The 23,575-nt window shown below is 35.2% G+C and overlaps 1 protein-coding gene across 1 annotated transcript in view; it reads left to right on the top strand.

Moving 5' to 3' along the window:
* Positions 1–23,575, top strand: part of LOC106881622 (uncharacterized) — a 136,314-nt gene that overhangs the window by 61,722 nt on the left and 51,017 nt on the right. Inside the window, exons 3-21 of the mRNA XM_089358941.1 lie at positions 1,638–1,848; positions 2,067–2,223; positions 7,993–8,157; positions 9,107–9,163; positions 10,361–10,423; positions 12,250–12,324; positions 12,865–12,936; positions 13,933–13,989; positions 14,474–14,527; positions 15,341–15,394; positions 15,566–15,619; positions 16,028–16,081; positions 17,476–17,529; positions 17,836–17,880; positions 18,709–18,762; positions 19,418–19,462; positions 21,137–21,190; positions 22,058–22,156; positions 23,232–23,276. Of these exons, the coding sequence (XP_089215067.1) occupies positions 1,638–1,848; positions 2,067–2,223; positions 7,993–8,157; positions 9,107–9,163; positions 10,361–10,423; positions 12,250–12,324; positions 12,865–12,936; positions 13,933–13,989; positions 14,474–14,527; positions 15,341–15,394; positions 15,566–15,619; positions 16,028–16,081; positions 17,476–17,529; positions 17,836–17,880; positions 18,709–18,762; positions 19,418–19,462; positions 21,137–21,190; positions 22,058–22,156; positions 23,232–23,276 (1,469 nt within the window). The remainder of the gene's footprint in view (positions 1–1,637; positions 1,849–2,066; positions 2,224–7,992; positions 8,158–9,106; positions 9,164–10,360; positions 10,424–12,249; positions 12,325–12,864; positions 12,937–13,932; positions 13,990–14,473; positions 14,528–15,340; positions 15,395–15,565; positions 15,620–16,027; positions 16,082–17,475; positions 17,530–17,835; positions 17,881–18,708; positions 18,763–19,417; positions 19,463–21,136; positions 21,191–22,057; positions 22,157–23,231; positions 23,277–23,575) is intronic.

Below are 23,575 nucleotides of genomic sequence, written 5' to 3'. Positions count from 1 at the left end.
CAGACTAAAAGTAAAAAACCTATTTGACCCATATACCTAGGGCTATAATTCCTCAACATTTTGATAGTAATAAAATGACCTGATACTACTATGACCAGTGAAACCTCTAGATTCTAATACTTTTATAGCCTTGTCCATGCATACTGCTTACACCTTCCCTCTCTTTATAAGTAATTGTCCCTTTGCTATCACCACTAGATAAGAAACAATAGAATTCTGAGACAGTTAAAACTTTTGTATAGAATCAATTACTAGCCTGATAGACCCCGCTATGTCAAGATGGACTTATATATTCTTCCTCACATTTGGATTTTATATATGCTCTCTCCAACTTGGATTTAATATGTTGCCACATTTATAATATGTCTTTTTTCTACATTTTCTACATTTTCGTGCAGCTGAAGATTGCTCTTCATATTGCATTTAAGGTAATGCTCACATTACTTAAATAAATTGAAGTAGCATGAAACGTGCGTACTGCAATCACTTTTGAAATCCGTGTTGCTTATTGTTTGATATATATATATATATATATATATATATATACATATATATATATATATAAAATAATATATATATGTGTATATGTACATATGTATATGTACATACTTACATCTGTACGTATATATATTTGCATATGTGGGCACAGGATGTCATGAAACATGTACAACAAAAACAATACAAAGCACAAGTACATGAACTATTCTTTCAAACAACGAAAGACACAAATGGAAAACAAAACGAACAACAGAAAGGAGACCCTTCATCAGTTGTTGGCTGTTTTTCTTGTCTTGTATTTCGAGCATTTAACAACAATATTCGCTTTCGATAAAACAGTTGCTCCTGCAATGCAAATTAAATCAAATTTGGGATTTTGCAGAGGGTCAAAATAGGTAACACAAACAGGACAGTGAAAACAAACAGGAAGGGCTGCTAAGCCTAACTGAGGTTGTGGTGGCGAACGTGTAAATCAAGCTTCGACAGGAGACAAACAAGAACATGTCTTCCTTGTTACACACACACACACACTTGCATACACTCATGCACACTCACACACAGAAACAAGCATACACGCATACATATATTCCTAGTGAGACCTTATGAGTGTGAGCCAAATACTCCTAGCCATTAAACTACACACCTTCACAAATATAAATCAGTAAAAATTGCTGAGTGAGAAGAAAACCTGTTCTGATGCATTACATATTTAAACTATTGGGTTGACCGGAAAGTTCATGCCGATTTATAGTAGCTTATCTTTCGACTTATTTGCCATGAAACTACCTCAATTCTGGGAAGAGGGTATTTTCAAGTTGAAGGAAAGATGGAGATGCATTGTGCAACAAAATGGTTCGTATTTGGTTGATTAAAAATGTAATGGCAAGTATTTATTGACCTTTTTCTTTCCTTTAAAAATCGGCACAAACTTTCCAGACAACCCAATATCATATCTCCTTTCTCCATTCAAATCTTGCCAGACTTAACTTTATCTTTCATCACTTCAAGGCTAATTTAATAAGTACCAGTAATATATATTGGGTTTTATTCAATCTTTTACATAACATTAACCCTGTAGCAAGTAAAATGTAAATCTTTATCTGTAATATAACAAAAATCTTTGTTACTCTATTTTGCAGGAGGTTTTCCAGTAAACTTTTCCATCTTAGCCACATTCAAAGCTGATGTTGGAAACTCTGCTAATTTATTTACTCTTTATCACAATGATGATGCTAGGGAGCAGCTATCACTGAAGGTTGGTTCTGAGATCCGACTGCTTTACAGTGACACCCAGAAATCTCCAGAACCAGAGTATTATCCAACTCTGAAGATTAATCTGACCGATGGCGAGTGAGTGGTGGTTTTCCTGATTAATTTCTTTGAAGTATTCTGTCATCACCATTATCATCAACTGCAGCAGCATTATTAGTAGTAATATTCTCATTATAATAATCATAATTATAATGTTGATTATAATTATAATTATAACCATTTATCATATTATCACAATATACCATTAAGTCCCAAATATTTGAAACACACAATAAACCAATTCTTTCTGCTTCCAGATGGCATCGTATCGGATTCAGTGTGAAAGGTGATGCTGTCACATTCATCTTCGACTGTGAACAGGACAAGACTTTCCATTTGCCACGAAAGTCCAATCTTGACCATCATGGTTTGGTTGTTATTGGTAACCAACTGCTAGAAAGTGAATACTACAGTGTAAGTTGTATACCCCTTTATCCCTTTAGCAGTTGGATTATCCTATTAAAAGCTAATCCTTATTTATTTGAATTAATCATGCATTATCTCGTAGCTTTGAGATTTCTAGGATGTGGTTGTTTATTCGTAGAATAACACTGTAGAGTAGGTGTGAGAGGTCAGATCTGGCCAGTTTGGGCTTAAAACAGATGGAATATTTGGGCAGGATATGGCCGGTTTAACCTTTTGGCATTCAGATTCCTTTGTCAAATGTAATCCTTTAAGATTCCAATGATGAGATTATTTATTTTTAGAGTGAATATTGCAGGGTAGGTGTGAGAGGCTGGATCTGACCAGTTTGAGCATAAAATGGATAGAATATATTATGGCTGGAAATGGTTGGTTTGAATGCTAAAGGGTCATTATTCTACTGGTTTTAGTCCCTGGATTGTGGCCATGCTGGGGCACTACTTTGAAGGGTTTAATCAAACAAATTGACTCTGGTACTTATTTTCTTAATTCTAATACTTTATTCTATTGGAACCTTTTCTTATGGAGACATAAACAAAACAACATTGGTTGTCAGAAAGTAAGAAACAAATTCAAACACTAAGATGTGCACACGCATACATACATATGATAGGCTTCAGCACAATTTCCATCTCCCAGTTTTATTCACAAGATATGGCTTAGCTCAGACCTACAGTAAAATACTCGTACTCATGAAAGTTTTGAGCACAAAACCTTTGGGGTTGCAAACCAAACTTCGGAACCCTACAACCATGACAGCAACAGTTTTTTCTATATTAATTTACTATTATTATTTTATACCCTTCACTCTTTTACTTGTTTCAGTCATTTGACTGCGGCCATGCTGGAGCACCGCCTTTAGTCGAGCAAATCGACCCCAGGACTTATTCCATGTAAGCCTAGTACTTATTCTACCGGTCTTTTTTGCCGAACCACTAAGTTACGGGGACGTAAACACACCAGCATCGGTTGTCAAGCGATGTTGTGGGGACAGACACAGATACACAAATACATATATACATATACATATATACGACGGGCTTCTTTCAGTTTCCGTCTACCATATCCACTCACAAGGCTTTGGTCGGCCCGAGGCTATAATCGAAGACACTTGTCCAAGGTGCCACGCAGTGGGACTGAACCTGGAACCATGTGGTTGGTAAGCAAGCTACTTACCACACAGTCACTCCTGCGCCTATATCAATCTTTTCTGTAGAAAGGTCTTTTATTTCTGTAAATTTGAATATTTACATATTAATTCTTCAGCTGGACCAGTCAATAAAGTATTTAAATCTAGCTAAGAGATCAAGGTTCAAATCTTATTATAAGCATTGTGTTGTGCCTATTGTTACAATACTTAACTTTCTAAACTGGATTAATTTACCTGGCTGTAATGAGAAAGGATAATTCCAGGTTTCATCATCAGTGAATATTTGTTATTTATTCAAATGATTTCTTCATTCTTAGATAATTACAAAATTTGTGTAAAAGAGAGCAATTTAGCTCTCATTGATTTACTTAAGAGTATTTATTATAAGAAACTTTAGATACTTGAGACAATAAACACTGATAAAGGACTCGATGCAAATGTGATGTTTGAGTATTTTATTCATATGAAATGAAAGGTAACTGTAACCTCTTCCACACCATCTAACATTTTTTTTCTAGTCACCAGCTGTCTTCGCACACCGACAAGCTGTTGTTGGCAAAACTCTAAAGTCACAGTCACAGAACTATGATAAATTTAGACAAACTATGAATGGTGGGTAATTCTAAGGATCAGATATTTAGAAATGTTTCATCAAATGTTAAAGTAAAATAGGAAAGGTAAAAAGTGTCTCACATGTTTTATTTTCGTTTATTGTAACGATTATATTTTTCATGGTTGCTTTAGACTTGTAGTGGCGCGTGTGGCCGCCATCTTGGGAAGTGCCATTGCGCATGTGCAAGGGATTTGCCGTCACCGGAAGTATCCGAGCACGCATGCGCAATGCAACAGGTAGAGAAAAAGTAATAGCGTTCCCTCTCTTTTCTCTCTAGCAGCGGTGGCGACAACACGTATCTCTTTTCTCTCTAACAGCGGTGGTGACAACACGTATGTCTCAACTCGACCCCGACATGTGGTCGAAGCTTACTTTGGTATTCTAGCGGCATGCCTATTCACCCAGGAACGAAACGGCTCTACACCAACCTAGAATAAACTATTGTTACGAACGCCCGCACGCGAAGCACCTCCTTAACGAAGAGAGAACGCGCGCGAACGTCGAACGCTCAGTGAGTCGGTACGTTCGCCACGGCCACCAATAAGCCCCGGCCGGAGCACGCAGCGAAGAACAACACAGGCAAAAGGAGGGGAGGAAGAAACAACACGGAGACCATACGTTGCGTAGCGGAACTAACCTTTTCTTTTTACATCAAACATCAGAATAAAACATTGCGTAATAATAAATTCAATAGCATATAATAGCGCATGCAACATAATCAAGGGTTTGCAATCATTACATAAACAAGAGTTCGTACATCGAGTCCTTTAAAAGTTCTTTCACTTCTTTGTTTTCTTTTAAGTTAACATCACAGTTAACAGTTCTTTTTCTTTATACATCATAACGACAAGTACATTTTTCTTGGAAGAATATTTAGACAAACTTTTGTTGTAATAACTTCCTTTCTTTCACAAACACCGTACGATCCAAAAAGTAAACAACTGACTATGACTATCTCTTTTGGCTGCCAGAATCCCATCTCTCTGTCCCTCTCTCTCTGAGACTCTATGCATTTCTGCTGACTATAGCTTTCTCTCTGTCAGACTTATCATTGTTCATCTTCACTTCATCTCTCAAGCCAACTCGACTGCTACCCAAATCCTCGCCAACTGCTTCGGCCGATTACTACCACTCGACTCCCCAAATCCTCCGGCCAACTGCTTCGCGCCAATTCCTGTTCTCGTATTTATCTCAAATATCATAGCTCAATAGTGCTACTTTACCCCCTCCCAAAGCTGGGTCAGTTCAGTACAATTCCTATCCTGCTTTTCTGAACTTTCGCTGACCGGAAAGGGGCAGCGATCACTCCTACGCTAAAAATAGCTGTGGTTGTTGACAAGACAAAGGAAATGCCATTGTCACCAACAACCAGAATACGGTTTCAAAACCCAGCTCGGGAGATAGGGATATAACATTAATTTGTATTTTCGGGTGTCGCATCACTATGTTTTGTTGTTACCGTTATCCCTCGTGTTGTTGTATTTCTGGATTTAATGATTAATATAAGAACTGGGGAGAAATAACCGAGCCATCATATCTCATCCAATTCTTATAACTGGTGACCCCCGACGTGATAATTCACCACAATTCTTATAACTGGTGACCCCCGACGTGATAGCGGAATTATCTCTCAAACACCTCGTAAAAAAAATGAAGGGACGACGAAAAAAAAAAAAACAACACAAGAGACGAGGGAATGGAACAACCAACTGCAACAGTTTTCTTACCTCGAAAAAAAAAATACCATACAGCCTGGAAACTGAACCATCAACTACTATGACACGAGCGTTTTCTCTCACCCACGTGTTTCTTTCATCCTTGCAGCAACGATGTAAGGTTGGTCAACAATATTTTTTTCTACAGACAGTACAAAGCAACACCTTCTGAGGTCTAGCCGCCGACCACAGCCAGTTCCAGCGACGACACGACAATAGCCTCATGGAGACCCAACACTTCGTTCAGCAGCTTACAGACCTCCATCTTCATCGCCTCCAGTTTCTTAGGGTCAACACCAACTTCTTGCTACGTACACAGCAACCAACAACACTCGCACAGGTTCTATCTCAACACTGTTTGTGAATTATTTCACCATGGTTAACAGCGAATACAACCTGCGAGAACTCCTGTATCAAGTACCCGGCTCGGCATAGAAGCCTCAACTTCACGACATGTGACTTAGCTCTGCCTCCACGCCTCAATCTCTTATATACAGACTTTCAATCTACTGTGTACTTTAACTGAGAACTGGTATTTACTATCCTTGTGTCTAGACTTTCTTCTAACGCCCTTATAGACTCTTTTCTATGCTCTGTATTACTTGCACACACATGCATCCATGTTTGTATACACATACACTTTGTTTACATGAAGGCCTGCCTATTATTGTGTTTATAGGTCACACTCACACAAACAGAAGAAAAGAAAAAACAAAAGCAAACACCATTGCTTTTGTTTTACGAACATTTTCTCTCTCTCTCTCTCTCTCTCTCTCTCTCTCCTATGCGCACATGGTTCCACAATCTTTTCCAAGATTGATCTGGTTTGCGCTTATCACCATATTCCACCATTTATCGCAACTTTTTCAGCGATTCCGCGCATATAATGTGCACACTGTCTTCTAAAACAGACAGACTCTCTCCTCGTGTTTTCAGTCACCTGGACTATATTTCACAATCATTTGCCAGGGAAGCAGAACATCCCTGTTGATGCTCTCACGAGACTCCCTGTCAGTTCTGTTTCCTCTCCTGCAACAACCCTTTCGTGTGTTTTCTCGCACTCCAAAGTTCTTCGAGGTCGACGCTAATGGTCGTACAGAGATTGTGTCTGTCGACCGTCTGAAAAAAGCGTACCTTGACAAACCCTCAACTTCCGTGGACGACGTGCCCGTTTTTCAAACACCACTGTCAACATCTTTACCAATGCATACACCAACATCAATACCATCACAAACACACACACCAGAAACCACTCCACCTTCGTCGTTGCGACAAAACTCAAGTGACCCTTATGTCACTAGATCTGGCCGGACAGTGCATTGGCCAAAGAAACTTTCCAAAACAATATGCATTTTACATTTTTGTGCCGCCGGCATTTAATTTCTCTGTACAAACATTGTTTTTCTTCCATTTCTGTGCACAGTAACGTGCTAAAAGAAAATATGTACACATTACATATTGTTTCAACCTTTGCATACACATTTGCTCATGCCAACACCTTCGTTGCAACTTTCTTTCACACAGACCCTTTATCTCTAGGTCTGGCTGAACTTTTCATGTTGAACAGAACCTTTTTCTTACTCACATCGTGTCGGATGCAAAAGTTTTGCTTCCATTATTGCATCCGACACAGCATTGCTTTGCAAATTTATTGAGTTTGTCATTCTTTGTTTTAACAAAACAATTTTTGTTTTTTTCATTGTATAATTTTAGCCGCGTTTTCTGGGTTCGGCGGCCATCTTGTTTCCGCGCTCTCTACAATCTTTCCTTGTTTCGTGCTATGTACTCGGGGGGGGGGGAGACATTGTAGTGGCGCGTGTGGCCGCCATCTTGGGAAGTGCCATTACGCATGTGCAAGGGATTTGCCGTCAGCGGAAGTATCCGAACACGCATGCGCAATGCAAGAGGTGGAGAAAAAGCATTAGCGTTCCCTCTCTTTTCTCTCTAGCAGCGGTGGCGACAACACGTATCTCTTTTCTCTCCAGCAGCGGTGGTGACAACACGTATGTCCCAACTCGACCCCCACATGTGGTCGAAGCTTCCTTTGGTATTCTAGCGGCATGCCTGATCACCCAGGAACGAAACGGCTCTACACCAACCTAGAATAAACTATGTTCTGTTGTTACCGTTATCCCTCGTGTTGTTGTATTTCTGGATTTAATGATTATAAGAACTGGGGAGAGATGGCCGAGCCATCATGTCTCATCCAGTTCTTATAACTGGTGACCCCCGACGTGAATCTCTCTTATAGACTAAAATAATTAATTCTCTTTTTTTTTCAGGGAGCCATTCAAGATCTATTGATCGTCAATGATTCTGCAGCTGCCTACGACCACTGCCAATACTACTGTCCAAGCTGCAATAAAGCCTTTCAAAGTCGCAGCTTTGGTATATCAACAGATATTGAAGCAGCTGGCGCAAATGCTGCAACTACTAATGTGGTTTCGGTAAGTTGACATTTGATTCAGAAAACTTACGGAGATTCCTTACAGTTTTACATCGCTCATCCTCTTAAATTGTACATCAAACCAGCTGCAAATATTCAGAATGTGCACTGTTAACACATTGTCTCATTTATATGTATACCACATTGTTATTTAAGCACATAGCTACACACACATATTGAGACAGATCCACAAGCTAACTAAAAATAACAGCCAAATCTCTTTCAAATTGAACCTTATCTTCTTTTCCAAAAAAATATCATTAAATTAATATAGTCTCAGACACCTTAGATCAAAAAGATGCTCTGGCTGAATATCAGCCAGATCTTAGGTCTGCTTAATCAGTTCCTTTTGCTCATCAGCTCTAACAGGACAGGCCTGCAACATTGTTAATGACCATTAGAATGAGCGTCTTAAACAATCTACAATCTAGTCCCTACTCTCAAGAAACACCATAGGTTTGTGTTTCACTCCTTCTGTTGCTGTGCAGAGATTCGCTGCATGGAGAGCAGTAAGAGAGTAAGGATAACGAACATGGAATACACAGTAACAGCGAGTCTTATATCTTCTAGTTCTGAGTTCTAATTGAACTGACTCCTCCACTTTATTTTCACTGGGCTAACAAGGAATCGTCTAAGTGGCTGCTCAGTCTGCTAGACTTTGCAGCTAAGTTTCCCTAAAACTAAAATTCAGTAAGGTGGTGTCAACTGTGTGACTGTTCTATATTACAAAAAGATTTCTTTAAAATTAAAATCTAAAGCCCACATTTCTACCATCATTGAGAAATTGTGAATATCACAACCTCACCTATTAATGTCACACAGTATAGATATTTATTATCGAATTATTATTTTATGTTTGTTTTCTTTCGCATTAACTTCACATTTGCTTATATTATTTCTATATTTTTTTATATTTATTTTTTATTATATTTTATCTTTCTCCTTTCTAGGTTCCAGATGATGGATCTGGTGGTGGTTCATATGAAACAAATTTTAGGGTATATTATGTAAGTAGTAAATTTATTATGTCACTGCATACCACTTTTGACTAAAACAAAACAATACGGCTACAATAAACATTTTAAGAGTTTCCCTGTTTATGCAGGGTTAATCTTGCAGGCCTTATGCTAGTCTTATCACTTTTGTTCTCTCCTCTACATATCTCCACCTCAATAGGAGCAACACTTTATATTTTTCTTAGGGTATCCAGTCATAGAAACCAAACCAAAATTGAAACATGATTTAGATGTGGTCTTCCAATCTGCCTATAAGGGCAGTGACACCCAATAAGAATTGACAAGCACTTATGTTTTTCTTTAAACATCCAGCAATAAAAACCAAGTCTAAACAAATTATATGAGCAAGGCATGGTCCTTCATCATGTCTAAGAAAGTAGAGGTTCTTATTAAGAACTGGCTTAGACCCCATGCTGGTATGGAAAGCAGACATAAAATGATGATGATGATGATGAGCTTAAATATTATATACATACATACATACATATATATATATATATATATATATTTATAAAAAAGAAGTTTGAAAATGCCAATATATAAAAAATGAATTTTAATTTAAAATTTAGTCAGAGATATTTTTAATATGTTTCCGTTCTTTTAAAACGAACCTTATCAAAAATACATATTTAAAAAAAATGAAATTAAATGAAGAGTTCATAATTGTTCCTTACTGGTGTCAATAGTCCACGTGGGGGCATATTTTGTTGGTTGTAGTAGTAGTAGTAGTGGCAGTGTTGGCAATGGTAAATATATATATATATATATATATATAATTATTTTGAGTTTAGAGGTACATCAAGATGCAAGTTTTTAATTTATTAATTTGTAATTGATTGAGTTAACTATGGTAACAATTGTAGGTTACAGAGAGTTTTGACCAAATGTAAATAAATTGAATTTCATCAGTTAAAATTCTCCATTTTCTCCTTATGATATATATATATATATATATATATATATATATGAGAGAGAGATAAATCAATAGACAGATAGATGTATATATACATACATATACATACATATAGTTATTTGTGAGTGTGTGAGCCAAATGCTTGCCCCTAAAATATTGACATAAGTTCTCAATTTGTCTATAAATATCATCAGTCCAGTACAAAAATCATCATCATCACCATCATTATTCTAATACTCTTTTCCCATATTTAATTAATCTATTCTTTTTGATAGGGTCCTAGAGGATCCCCAGGCCCCAGAGGTCCACCGGGTAAAAGTGGAGTCAAGGGCGATTCGGTAAGTATTTCCTTTTGAATTTATATAAACTTCATATGAATAGCTCTGTGTGTGTGCGTGCATGTGTGTGTGTGTGTGTCTACATATATACTTTTATATATGTATTTAGACACATACACCAGTGACAATGATGATGATATAAATATATATGCATACACCAACACATAAATCCACACATATAGACAGACTGTCCCACATCGGATATACGTCATCCAGAGAAAGACTGCACCGAGACAGACATCAAAATTATTACTGATGTTAAGTACATTCACACATTCCAAGCTGATTTCATCACCAATAAATAAAACGTACCCATCTAACAAACCATCAAAGATAAAGAATACCAGCAGAGTATTTACATGAAAACTATATCCAAACATATAGTTTGGATATGTAGATACACTTAATCTTGCTGTGAATGTTATTTTGATTTAAAACTAAGGTTTTGAGAACACATGAACTAAAATTGAATTACCATATTTCAAATTTCTTTTGAATCCCCATAAACTGGGTATAGCTGTTTTACAAGCTTTTTCACATTATAAACAGTCTATCATATAATATATAATGCATTGATTGTCGCTTTATGAAAACTGACCAAGATTAATTGTACTTTACACCACACAGCATTTGACATGTCCAAAATTTCTTATTGGCTAGGAATGTTCACAGAGAAAAAACAATTTTGCTGTATGATGTGTGATTAAATATATGATTAACTGGAGAGGATCTATGATATTTTCCATCAAACAAATTGATATAGTGGACATGTAGTAAACATCACCACTGCTTTTACGAATCCTGCCACATTTCACATGGAATTTTTGGTCTTCAAAAGTAGTCTTGGTGTATAAGTCAAACAACTACCTTTTTATGGCTGTAAATTTTGGTCTGAAAAATGTGCCAGAAAATATGGTAACATTGTTTTCTGGGATAGCTCTTTTACTCTTTTACTTGTTTCAGTCATTTGACAGTGGCCATGCTAGAGCACCGCCTTTAGTCAAGCAAATCGACCCCAGGACTTATTCTTTATAAGCCTAGTATTTATTCTATCGGTCTCTTTTGCCGAACCTCTAAGTTACGGGGACATAAACACACCAGCATCAGTTGTCAAGCGATGTTGGGGGGACAAACACAAACACACAAACATATACACGCACACATACATACACATATATATACATATATACGACGGGCTTCTTTCAGTTTCTGTCTACCGAATCCTTCTCACAAGACTTTGGTTGACCTGAGGCTATAGTAGAAGACACTTGCCCAAGGTGCCACGCAGTGGGACTGAACCCGGAACCATGTGGTTCATAAGCAAGCTACTTACAACACAGCCACTCCTACGCCTATCTACATTGCATGAAGAAGAGGAACATCTATAATAAGCTGATACAAACTACAACTTTAACCATGAGCCAAATAAAGAACCTCTATGTGGTTGCTTGACCTACTAAATACAGCAAACAAATTGCCCTCTAATCATGCTATGCCATTAAAAAAATAAAAACAAGAAAGACACATTTGACAATGTAGTCATGAATATGAGATGGTGTGATGCCTAGAATGGTTTTAATCTTGTCTGCTCATTGAACCATGACCTAGAGCTACACAATAATAATAACTTTAAAAACTTGACAATAGATACTAACTTTTTGTGTGGATATGAAGTCCAGATTATTACCACAGTCCCAAGATCCTTTATGACATTAGGAAAACCATGATCAGCACATCATATTTCTCTGTCTTTTCACTTTAAACATACATAATACTTCTGCCGTGTCTAAAAAGGAATTCATAAAATATTTTCTTTTTTTTTTTAGGGATATCCTGGACGTGATGGTCTCCCAGGTGCAAATGGATTACCTGGGCCCCCTGGACACGTATTCATTATACCTGTAAGTATTACTCTATTGCTATGCTTGTTGATATCACTGATTCATTCAACGATTTATTAAAAAAAATCTCTATAGTTCACGCATATATACACACACTTATACACATGTATTCTTTTGAGGCCATTAAGTATTAATCTAGGATGGTAGATTGGTGGAATGGTCGGAGCATCACAAGGAATTCTTTCTCATATCTGTTCCAGCCCAGACTTTCTGAGTTTTAAATCCTGTCTTATATCACTGTAAAAAAAAAAACATCACTGTAAAAAAAAAAACATCACTGTAAAAAAAAAAAAAAACTCACCCAATATGGTAATATTACTCTAGGATGGTATATATTATACAGAATGAGATAACAAAGCCAAGGATGTGAGGAAAAAAATGTTTGTTTCATAGAGAATTTGAAAATTCAATTGATTTTTATGCTGTAATTGATTTTTTCAAGTAAAAGTTCGATGTTGTTGATTTATGTTGTAAATTTAAATAATAGTTTAGTAATTATTAAAATAATCACTAATCGTTGCTAATCCTTGTAATTTTCAGTTGAACTGGGACGCTACAAAAGGTCCAAATAACCAGGCTGATAATTTGAGGTCAATGCTTAGTCAACATATGGTAAGTAACTAATACATACACAACAATTGTTTTATTCATTTTTTTTTTCATTAACCTTTTTTATTCTTTTTACTTAGTGAAAGGATGTTAGCCAGCATCCATGAACTTTCTGATGGACTCCAAGATAGATGGGGAGGAATTGCAGCAATTGGCCTAAACAGGGGTCCTGGTCCACATGCTTGCAGCATACTGAATTCTGCTTAAGGCACCAATGGAACATGTTGTGGTGGTGGTGTTATACTGTGAGGCAGCTTAAGTCTGCCACTGTTTTTTAGAAACTGCAATCACAAAATTTATCCACACCTAACTTTCTAAAGGTGAACCACACCATTGGAGAGCTTATGTTACCTCTCTGGAAGATGCACCTTGACTATAATGATGATAACGATGACAGCATTAAATATCTTAACAATCAGTTTATTTTAAATTTCATGCAGCTGGCATCTCAGAGTAATAAACATTAGCGATTTATTTTTTAAATCAATACTTAATGCCTATTTGTGCATAACATTGCACATATATTTAATGAGTCTTTCACCACTACTTCAGTAAGTACAGTGAAGTCTATAATTCACTGAGGAGGTCTAAAAAGACTGAAACATGACTGGACTTATTGCCCATCTTGTCACAATGAAAATGAATAATATATTAATCATTTAAGCTAATGTTATCTTTTCCTCATAACACATTTATTTCAAATTGGAATTTTAATGTATGTAATATCATTTTTCTGAATCTTCAGATTTTCTCAATATGCTAGGCCACTGGTTTAAATTGATATTAATCAAATTAATATTCAATTTTTCCCCTTATGTATATATATATATATATATTTATATATATATATATATATATATATATATATATATAACACATGCCCACACGCACACACACTTATATATACACATGTAGATATATATGCATGTGTGTGCATGCATTATATTAAAATGTATTATATATTCATATGATGTTAACTTTTATTCTCTCCGATTTCAGTTAGCTATGAGGGGATCCCCTGGCGCACAAGGTATGAGTGGTATTCCGGGTCCACCTGTAAGTAACAGTTCATCATTTCAATCTCAAAAGAAATATTTAGTAGTAGTAGTAGTAGTAGTAGTTTGTCTCTTAATGAAATACAATTTCAGTAAATTCAGAATGTAAATTTCTTTCAGAAATAAGTTATTTTTTATCTTTTATTTCCTAAAGTTTTTTTTTATGTGTATATATATATATATATATATATATATATATATATATATATTTCCTGGAAAAGAAAATAACTGAAAAAAATTTCTTTATATTATCCCACAAAAAATTAAGAAAAGGAATGAGCTTGTCAAAGATGTTATCTAAATGAAACCAGACTTGCAACATTAATATAAATTTGTTTTGAGAGTTATGGCCCTTAGATCTGATGCACATTTTATCATCATCAGAAAAAAAATAAAATTTCATTTTTGAATTTCACTCTTATGGTTAAAAAAAAATGGAAATCATTTTTATAATATTATTTTTATATTTTTCATTCTTACTCTAGGGATCAACTGGTCTAGATGGTTCTAAAGGAGATCCTGGAGTTCCTGGTGAAGAAGTAAGTGTCTTATAGAGAATATATATATACAGTCCCTGTTAGTGTATATCATTTCATTCATGTGAGTTAACTACAACATTAGAGTGATTTAGTTCTTATTTCTAGCAACGTTGGTGTTTCCTAGTCACCCTTTTTTCATGAAACATTGCAAGCTGCTGTTTATATTAATTTTATGTGCACACATTAGTGAATTGCCAAAAACCATCCAATAATTTAAATGATGCAAACATAAATACTAATGGCTAAGTGAGTTCGGAAAGAGACAAAGCAAAGCTGTCTTAACTGATGAGGCAACAGTAATTGTCAAAACTGACATGTCAGTATTAAGAATTCCTGAATGGCACTTTTCGGACGATTATGGTCCATGTTAGTGAATATGTCTTCAATCATGTGCATTAACTACAGCATTAGAGCAATTTAGCTCTTATTTCTAGCAATGTATGTGTTTCCTAACACCCTAGTCACACTTAGTGATACTTGTAATTCTCCTTTTGTTGAAACAGTGCAAACTGCTGTTTATATTAATTATATATATTAATATATATATATATATATATATATATATATTGATATAAGTGGCAAGACAACAAAAGAATGAAAGAGACCTCGATATTATGTAAATAGAGGAATTTATCTGTAAATATAATATGTGACTATTATTCGGTATAATACATATCATAACTACCGAATAATTGTCACATATTATATATATATATGTGTGTGTGTATGTGTTGCTGTTATTGTTGTTTTGCTGTTGGTTATTTTTTAATGTGATCTAACATATACATATTTTTTTTAATTTCTGGAACCCAGGGTCCAGCTGGTCCTCCAGGAGTACCTGGTATAACTGGTTCGCCCGGCCAAAGAGTAAGTACAGTTTGATAGCAATTTTTAAAATTTTTTTTTATTTTGAAGGGCAGTGGACTATCAGAAATATTAGTGTGTGTGTGTGTATGTGTGTTTCAAAAAGTAATATTTTCTTTGGTGTCGTATAAATATTTTGAAGGGGCTAATTTTAATGTCTTTGCTATTTGTCAGGGCCGACCTGGAAGAGATGGAGAAAGAGGTATATCAGGTCCACCTGGTGACAAGGTAAGTTTTACTTGCAAAGAACACTTATTTCTTCATCCATAAACCTTAGTCTATTACTGGTTCCAACTATTTAACTGTGGCCATGATAAAGAATGGATAGTATAAAATTTATAAAGAGTATAAAAATATTTATACAGATCGATGTTAAATGCTTTTCAAAGATCTAACGATTTTGAAACCTGTATAAAGCACTACAACTTGATCTCAGCTGTGACTAAACAAAATTAATTAGTTTTATGTAAATAATTATAATTACTATTATCTAAGAATCATTTTCATTTCTAAAAAAAATTTAAATAATCAATTTAAGAAAAAAACATTGGTTTAACTTAATTTTGAGGATATTCTATTGATGTTCTTCAATATGATATCATATGACTTAATATTATTACCTTTCTTTTTATTCAGGGACTTTCAGGATTTCCGGGACTACCTGGACTGCCTGGTCAGAAGGGAGATAGAGTAAGTAATCACTTGTTATCCTTTCATGTAGACAATTAACTATTCTATTGACAGTAACCCTAGTCTTCTACCTAATCCTGAAGATGAGGGACATAGTCAATGGGTTAATAAAATAATCAAAGCATCAGGTAAAAATGCCTTGTAGTACTCAATTCAGGTCCTTTACAACCTAAATTCGAATCCCTTTTAGGTCAGCTGTGTCTTTCATCCTTTCTAGGGTAATAAACTAAAGTAATAACCAAATACTAGGAACAGTTGAAATGGTGGCAAATGTGGTACAATGCCAGTATCAGGATGCTAACAAACATCTGCTCAGGTTGTATTACACTCATTCCACTTGGCCATCTGAGACCCCTTAACAAAATATTCTTTTCTATGCAAGGCACAAGGCCTGAAATTTTTTTTTGGGGGGGGGGGGCAATTGATTAAATTGATCCTAGTACACAACTGGTATTTAATTTATCGACCCCAAAAGGATGAAAGGCAAAGTCGACCTCCCTGGAATTTGAACTCAGAATGTAAAGACAGACGAAATACTGCTAAGCATTTTGCCAGGCATGCTAACATTTCTGCCTGTTCGCCCCCTTTCCTTTAGAAAATATTAACTGTTTTACAACACTATAATGATTAAATGAATTTTATGTGAGTTTCAGTTCATAATACAATATTATAAACTAATGTATGCAGCAGCACAATGTTACTAAATACAACATTTCAACATGACTCTATAACACAACAAAACTGAACACAACAACACACTACAACAACACTGCAACACAACATATCACAGGAGACAAAACTGCCAAATCAACATCACAACACCACTAAACACAACAATATTGAATGTAAGACCACTGAGCATAACTATCACAACATAATGCCAAAAAGATAACAGAACAAGATGCAACCCCACTGACCTTGGGGAAACCATTACATGGTCACTGATCACCTGAGCTACTAGAAATGGCAGCCAAATCTATAAGTCCCCGACTGAATTAAAAAGGGAAGGAAATGTTGTATGATAATGGTTCATCTAATCTTAAATGCACATTCCCTGAAGGCAAAGAAAAAACAAGATGATCATAGCTTATAATCAGAGTCTGTTCATTTAGTGATGGCCTAGGGCTAACCAACATGTATATATTTGGAATGAAAGCTTGTTTTTCAGATCGTGAACGATCATTGCTTATTTGTTTGTTTGTACCTTCTGTTAATGCAAAGTTTTACATCATGACAATATATAAAACCAGTGACTAGTAAATATTAAGAGATAAGCTAGAGAGGAAATTATGTGGTGAGTAGAGGGTTATTGGATTTGAAATAGCATTGTTAACCAGAAACTTTTAGGTTTGATGGTGAATTCATTGTTATTCTTTCTTTTTTACTTTTTGTAGGGTTTAGGTGGTCCACAAGGACCTATTGGCTTAACTGGACATGAAGGCCAACAAGTAAGTATTTAGAAGAATTTCTCTTTTTAAAGATTATACATAGATTAGAGGCATGCACACACACATGTATATGTGTGTGTGTGTGTGTGTCACTAGGACAAGTGACAACTCATAAAATCAGAGTGAAATAAAATTCTATTAACTTTTTCATATACTGCATCAATAATGTTTATGAACAATACTTTTATATATCATAATAAAACCTCAAAATAAAATAAATACATACAACCTGTATACACAGGTTCATTAAAATCTGTGACTGAAATGACACAAAATCAATATATTTTTGTTTGTTTTCTTTGTCAGGGTGAGCAAGGAGTACAGGGATCTTTAGGTGCCCCTGGTGAAATGGTATGTATTTTTATAATCATCTTTCATATTTGGTTAATTATTAATCTGATTAATTAATCCTAATATTCTGTAATCTCATAGTTACACCTCAGTCAAATCGTCCAACCCATGCTAGCATGGAAAGTGGATGTTAAACAATGATGATTTAAAATTTGCTGGGAGAGAAAGTCTGATTGTTGGGGAGATGTGATTAAATTGAAACAAGTAATCTTTAATTTCCAAGTGAATAGACTTTCTATTTTTAACTAGGTGATGTGGGAGAACTCAAAATCACTTTTCGACTGAATGGAGCTCATTTTCACATATAAAACTTAATCATTTTGCTGGGTGGTGTAATTCCTAATTATTGTCAAGCATTTATTGTCAAACTTACATCATGAAACAAACAATATCTGGTGATGTGTGCTGTGAGATGCTTTACATAATTTTGCCACCTATGTGTTGTCAAATCTACAATGTCGGATACAATAATTTATGTTGTCCTTGAAATGACAAGAGAATGTTTAGCATTAACCACATTTTAAGGAGAAGAGATTCAAGTTTTGTTAAATGGCAGTCCTTCAATTACTAGCCTTGCATTCTCATTCATTAATTTGATTTATCTACAGATTTTATGGTAATTATAATTAAGATGATTATTTCTAGTAACTGACTCCAGTTTCTTAATATTAACCTGAGTCTCTTGGACTTTATACATTAATCTTTGATTTTTCAAAATCATAGTTACATATTTTTATCCCTTATCCCTCAACATTTTTACTATTTGAATCTTTCATAAACATTTGTACATGTCTTAATTTCATTTCATTTCTATTTGGATTATTTTAGGGACCAAGAGGTTTCATGGGACCACGTGGCCCTCCAGGACCTGTTGGTCAACCTGTAAGTATTACACATTTCACAATCTGTCCTAACCATCTTGGGGATCATTAGATCATTTAGTAAGCAATCAGTATCTATGTACCTCATGAGCTAAATAAATAGAGCAGATGGTCAGTTGGATATATAGTCTTGAAGAAAATTCATTAAGTATCAAGGTCTTTCATCATGACACTTAATTCCAGATTTGCTCTATTTGCTCACCTGAAATCCATGTACCATAACATTTTGAGATGATAACAACAATTCACATGTCAATCATCCAGGAGTAGATTTATTTCCTTTCCACTAATTGAAAGAAATACAAAAAGCAGATCTAAACTCTTTCATGATTCATTTTAAATGAGTAGATTGCTTCTGTTTCAATTAATTTTCATTATAATTAAGGTTTTGGAATGGGCCTTGTGGGATTCCTCTAACCTTCTATATTGTTATAAACTATTTCAGTGTTGACCAACTGAAATCTTATTATCTTTCACATTGTAATCAATGGTGGAGATTCTAATCTGAATAAAGCTCCAGAATGGGCAGTCTCAGATGGTTTGGTATTAAAAGGCTACTTCAGCTAAACATTTCCAAATAAAAATGCAAAAATTACGTTCAATTAAAAAATGCTGTTTTTTTATCTACTAATTTCTAATGTTTATTTTTATTTCAGGGTTTACCTGGTGCTGAAGGTCCTGTTGGACCCAAAGGAAATCAAGTAAGAAAATCTTTTTATCTTGTTTCTATTCCATCAAAGAAACATTAACCTGAAATACTATATGAGGTGTGAAAAGCATATGTAATTCCTTCTTCTGATCATGCACTTACTGTCAAGTTGTATCTAGCCATTGGACATAAAAACACATGAAGGGACATTCATTTGTAGTTCTTTTCATCTTTAGGATGTTGAAAGGAAACAAGTTCATGCAAAGAAACTGGTTTTATGTGAAATTTATCTGCTATATCATCAAGTTCAGATATCATTCTGGATCAGCAACTACATACAGGCCTCCTTATTATCTCATCAAATTAATACAGCATTTGAGTTATTATTTTAAACGGTGTGCTTGGGCCTGTGCAGGTGGCACGTAAAATACACCATTTCGAGCATGGCCGTTGCCAGTACCACCTGACTAGCCTTCGTGCCGGTGGCATGTAAAAGCACCCACTACACTCTCGGAGTGGTTGGCATTAGGTAGGGCATCCAGCTATAGAAACTTTGCCAGATCAGATTGGAGCCTGGTGTAGCCATCTGGTTTCACCAGTCCTCAGTCAAATCGTCCAACCCATGCTAGCATGGAAAGAAGACGTTAAACGATGATGATGATTTGTTAAGAAGTATTTTCTATACATGATATCACTTTAGTATATCTTCAATGTAATTCAAACATTTCACTCTTATTCTTTGTCATATTTGGAAAAATATTTTCAAGACCTGTAACTGTTGTATGTATAAAGCATCCACTGAATATTTCATTCAATCAGTTCAGTTACTGCTATTTCACAGAAATACCCAGTCAGAGCAAACTGCAACAGCAGTAACAACAAAATAATAGGTCTTAATCCAATGAGAGATGTTTTAGCTAATGAGGGAATGTCAATAAGACCACTTGATCTGCTAGAAATAATTAGCAAATCATCCTCAAAATTACATGCTAGCATCGAAATAATGGAAGGAGTCATTGGATAGTGTAGTTGTTGAAGGAAGAGATAAAACAGTCATAACTAAAATACTTTTAACCATAGGTATGTGAGATCTGAGTTGACCTGGGGTTAAATTACAACAGTCTTCTGGAGGAATCTGCATACTGACAATAAAATATCTTATGCTAGAGAACAATAAGATCTACATCAATATTATTGTTGTTGTTGGCACTCCGTCGGTTTCGACGTCGAGGGTTCCAGTTGATCCGATCAACGGAACAGCCTGCTTGTGAAATTAACGTGCAAGTGGCTGAGCACTCCACAGACATGTGTACCCTTAACGTAGTTCTCGGGGATATTCAGTGTGACACAGTGTGATAAGGCTGACCCTTTGAATTACAGAAACAGAAACAGGAAGTAAGAGTGGGAGAAAGTTGTGGTGGAAGAGTACAGCAGGGTTCGCCACCATCTCCTGCCGGAGCCTCGTGGAGTTTTAGGTGTTTTCGCTCAATAAACACTCAGAACACCCGGTCTGGGAATCGAAACTGCGATCCTATGACCGCGAGTCCGCTGCCCTAACTACTGGGCCATTGCACCTCCACACATCAATATTATAACACAACTTCAAATCACAATATTCTGAAAAGAGAAAATTTTCAAATTCTTCATCTGAAATGAAAGTTTAAGAATTTATCACTTTTTTTTTTCTTTCCTGTTCTTTACTCAAATTTTTATTTCTTCTTTTAAGGGATCACGGGGACCTCATGGTGCACCAGGAGCCCCTGGCCCACAGGGAGCAAATGTAAGTTATATTTATTTTATTTTCCCATATACTTTCAACATAGGTATTTTTGAATGACTACAAGAGTGCAAATATAAAAGGAAAAAAAAAGAAAGAAGTTTTCCCAAAATCCTGAATTGAAAAATCTCTGATTTTAGTCAGAGATTTTTATGACATAGCAAGGTAAAAAAATAAATAAAAAATTAGGATTTTAAACATAACCTCAAATCTACTGCTGTAATAACTGCTGTATAAGCTTTACAATAAACAGGCATTGTGGTGTTGAAACTTTACGTTTATATACCACATCATTAAATAAGCAAACTAAAAGGCAGTTAAGTTTATCTAAAGACCAATCAATCCAATCTAAAGACAGTTAATCCAATTGATGCAATTGCAATTTGCATTATAGCTTCAATCATAATTGGTAGTCTTGTTATAGTAGTATAATCATTACTGTTCATGAATTAAGCAGCATTTGAAGAGGTAATATTTTACACAAATTTTGGTGTTGTGGAATATACAACTTAAGAGTATTCCTGTTAAAGACCATAGAATGCAAATCGTAAAGAAAATTAATTCCTGAACAAAGAAAAGAAGCTTCTAGCTATAAATGTAGTCACTTTCATATTAAATGGTGGGCTCTATCAGCTAATTATACCAGAAGACAGGAGAAGCTTCTCCAATCAAATATATATCGTCTTGTCTACAACTGAAGCTATATCTCAAAGGGAGAGTCATTCAGCCATCAAACAATCTACAAATGATTTCATAAGATTTGATAAGCAGCCATACACAAGCAGTATGTAGTGTGTGATGTCTGTAAGTGTGTTATGTTTGTTGTTATGTCTATCTTAAATTAATAAATATTTTTCATTGCTTTTTTAGGGTCCACCTGGCCCAACTGGACCTTTGGGACCACCTGGTATTGGTGGGCCACAAGGGAAACCTGGTCTACCTGGCCTACCAGGGCCAATTGGTCCACCTGTAAGTATACCTGCTTTATCAGTTTATTTTATCTATTGTTGTAATCCTACAGATGTTTGCCTCTTTACTTAGGATAGGAAGGGATGGCAGATAAAGTGGAGCTTCCCTTTTAGGTAGACACTGTAAAGCTTAGATTCATTTCTAAATATGGATGCTTTGTATATAAGGTTCTTCTAATTATAAAGCTCAACAGGATCTTAGCACTAATTAAAAGGAAGTCAGCAGTCACAGTAACAAGCAAATCCAAAGTCCCAGTCCTTAAATCTTTAAAACTCACTGAAGTCCAGAAGGGTGAAGAAAACAGACAATATCTAAGTTCAATATACATCAAATGGCAATAGCTGTGAATCATTATAAAGCTATATTATAAATTTAAATAACTCATGTGCAATAATATTTATAATTTTTGTTTTATTTCATAGTAGTGTATGTTATTGTGTATTACTCCACTGTAATATATTTATTGTATATAAATGACCAGAGAAAACGAAAACAAAAATTGATACCACAGTGCTTTCAAATTTAAAATAGTTTATATGACTCTAACATGATACAATGATGACACATGACCTTAGTTGTCAGAAGAAGCAATAGACTCGTGAGTGTAGTCGTTGGTTCTATTCCTAGAGTAGGTATCTTGTTGCATCCTTGAGCAAGGCATTTTATGTCATGTTTCAATACATAATGTCAGATAAAAATCACCTAACTACAATATAAAAAAAATTATCACTTTATTGTTTGTTAAGACAGATTAAAAAGTTCCAAATATGAGATAATTCTTCTAAAGTGGTGACTTGGCAGAGTCATTAGCATGCCAGGCAAACACCTACTGACATTTTTTTCTGTCTTTGTGCTCTGAGTTCAAATTCTGCTGAGGTCAACTTTGCCTCTCATCTCTTCAGAGTTTATAAAATAAGTAGCAGTTGAACATTGGGGTCGATGTGATTGATTTACCTCTTTCTCAAAGTTACTGGCCTTGTGCCAAAATTTGAAACCAGTATTAGAAAATTCTTTAGTAAAATTCTTATTTCTATATTCAAATAATTTATTCTTTCTTTGAAAATTTCTCTTCCAGGGACCTATTGGAATTACTGGTGATGTCGGCATGAAAGGTGAAACTGTAAGTTTTACATTTCTTATATTACTATGTATTCATTCACACATACACACACATGTATATATACTTGTATGTATCTTGTCCTCACCATTCATTAGAGAATATACATACATATATCATGTTCACAAATTATGCAGATGATACAAAAGTCTCATGAGTAATACAGAACCCTGAAGATGTTATGCACCTGCAACATAAGTTAGATGAAATATACAAGTGGGCAAAAAAGAATAGCATGCAATTTAATGCTGAAAAGTTTCAAGCCCTATGCTATTGTTATGCAAAACTAAATGCATTACCAA

The sequence above is a fragment of the Octopus bimaculoides genome, chromosome 10 (assembly GCF_046866305.1).
Source record: "Octopus bimaculoides isolate indiv1 chromosome 10, ASM4686630v1, whole genome shotgun sequence".
NCBI classification, from domain to species: Eukaryota; Metazoa; Mollusca; class Cephalopoda; order Octopoda; family Octopodidae; genus Octopus; species Octopus bimaculoides.
This window is presented reverse-complemented; position numbering and strand designations above follow the sequence as displayed.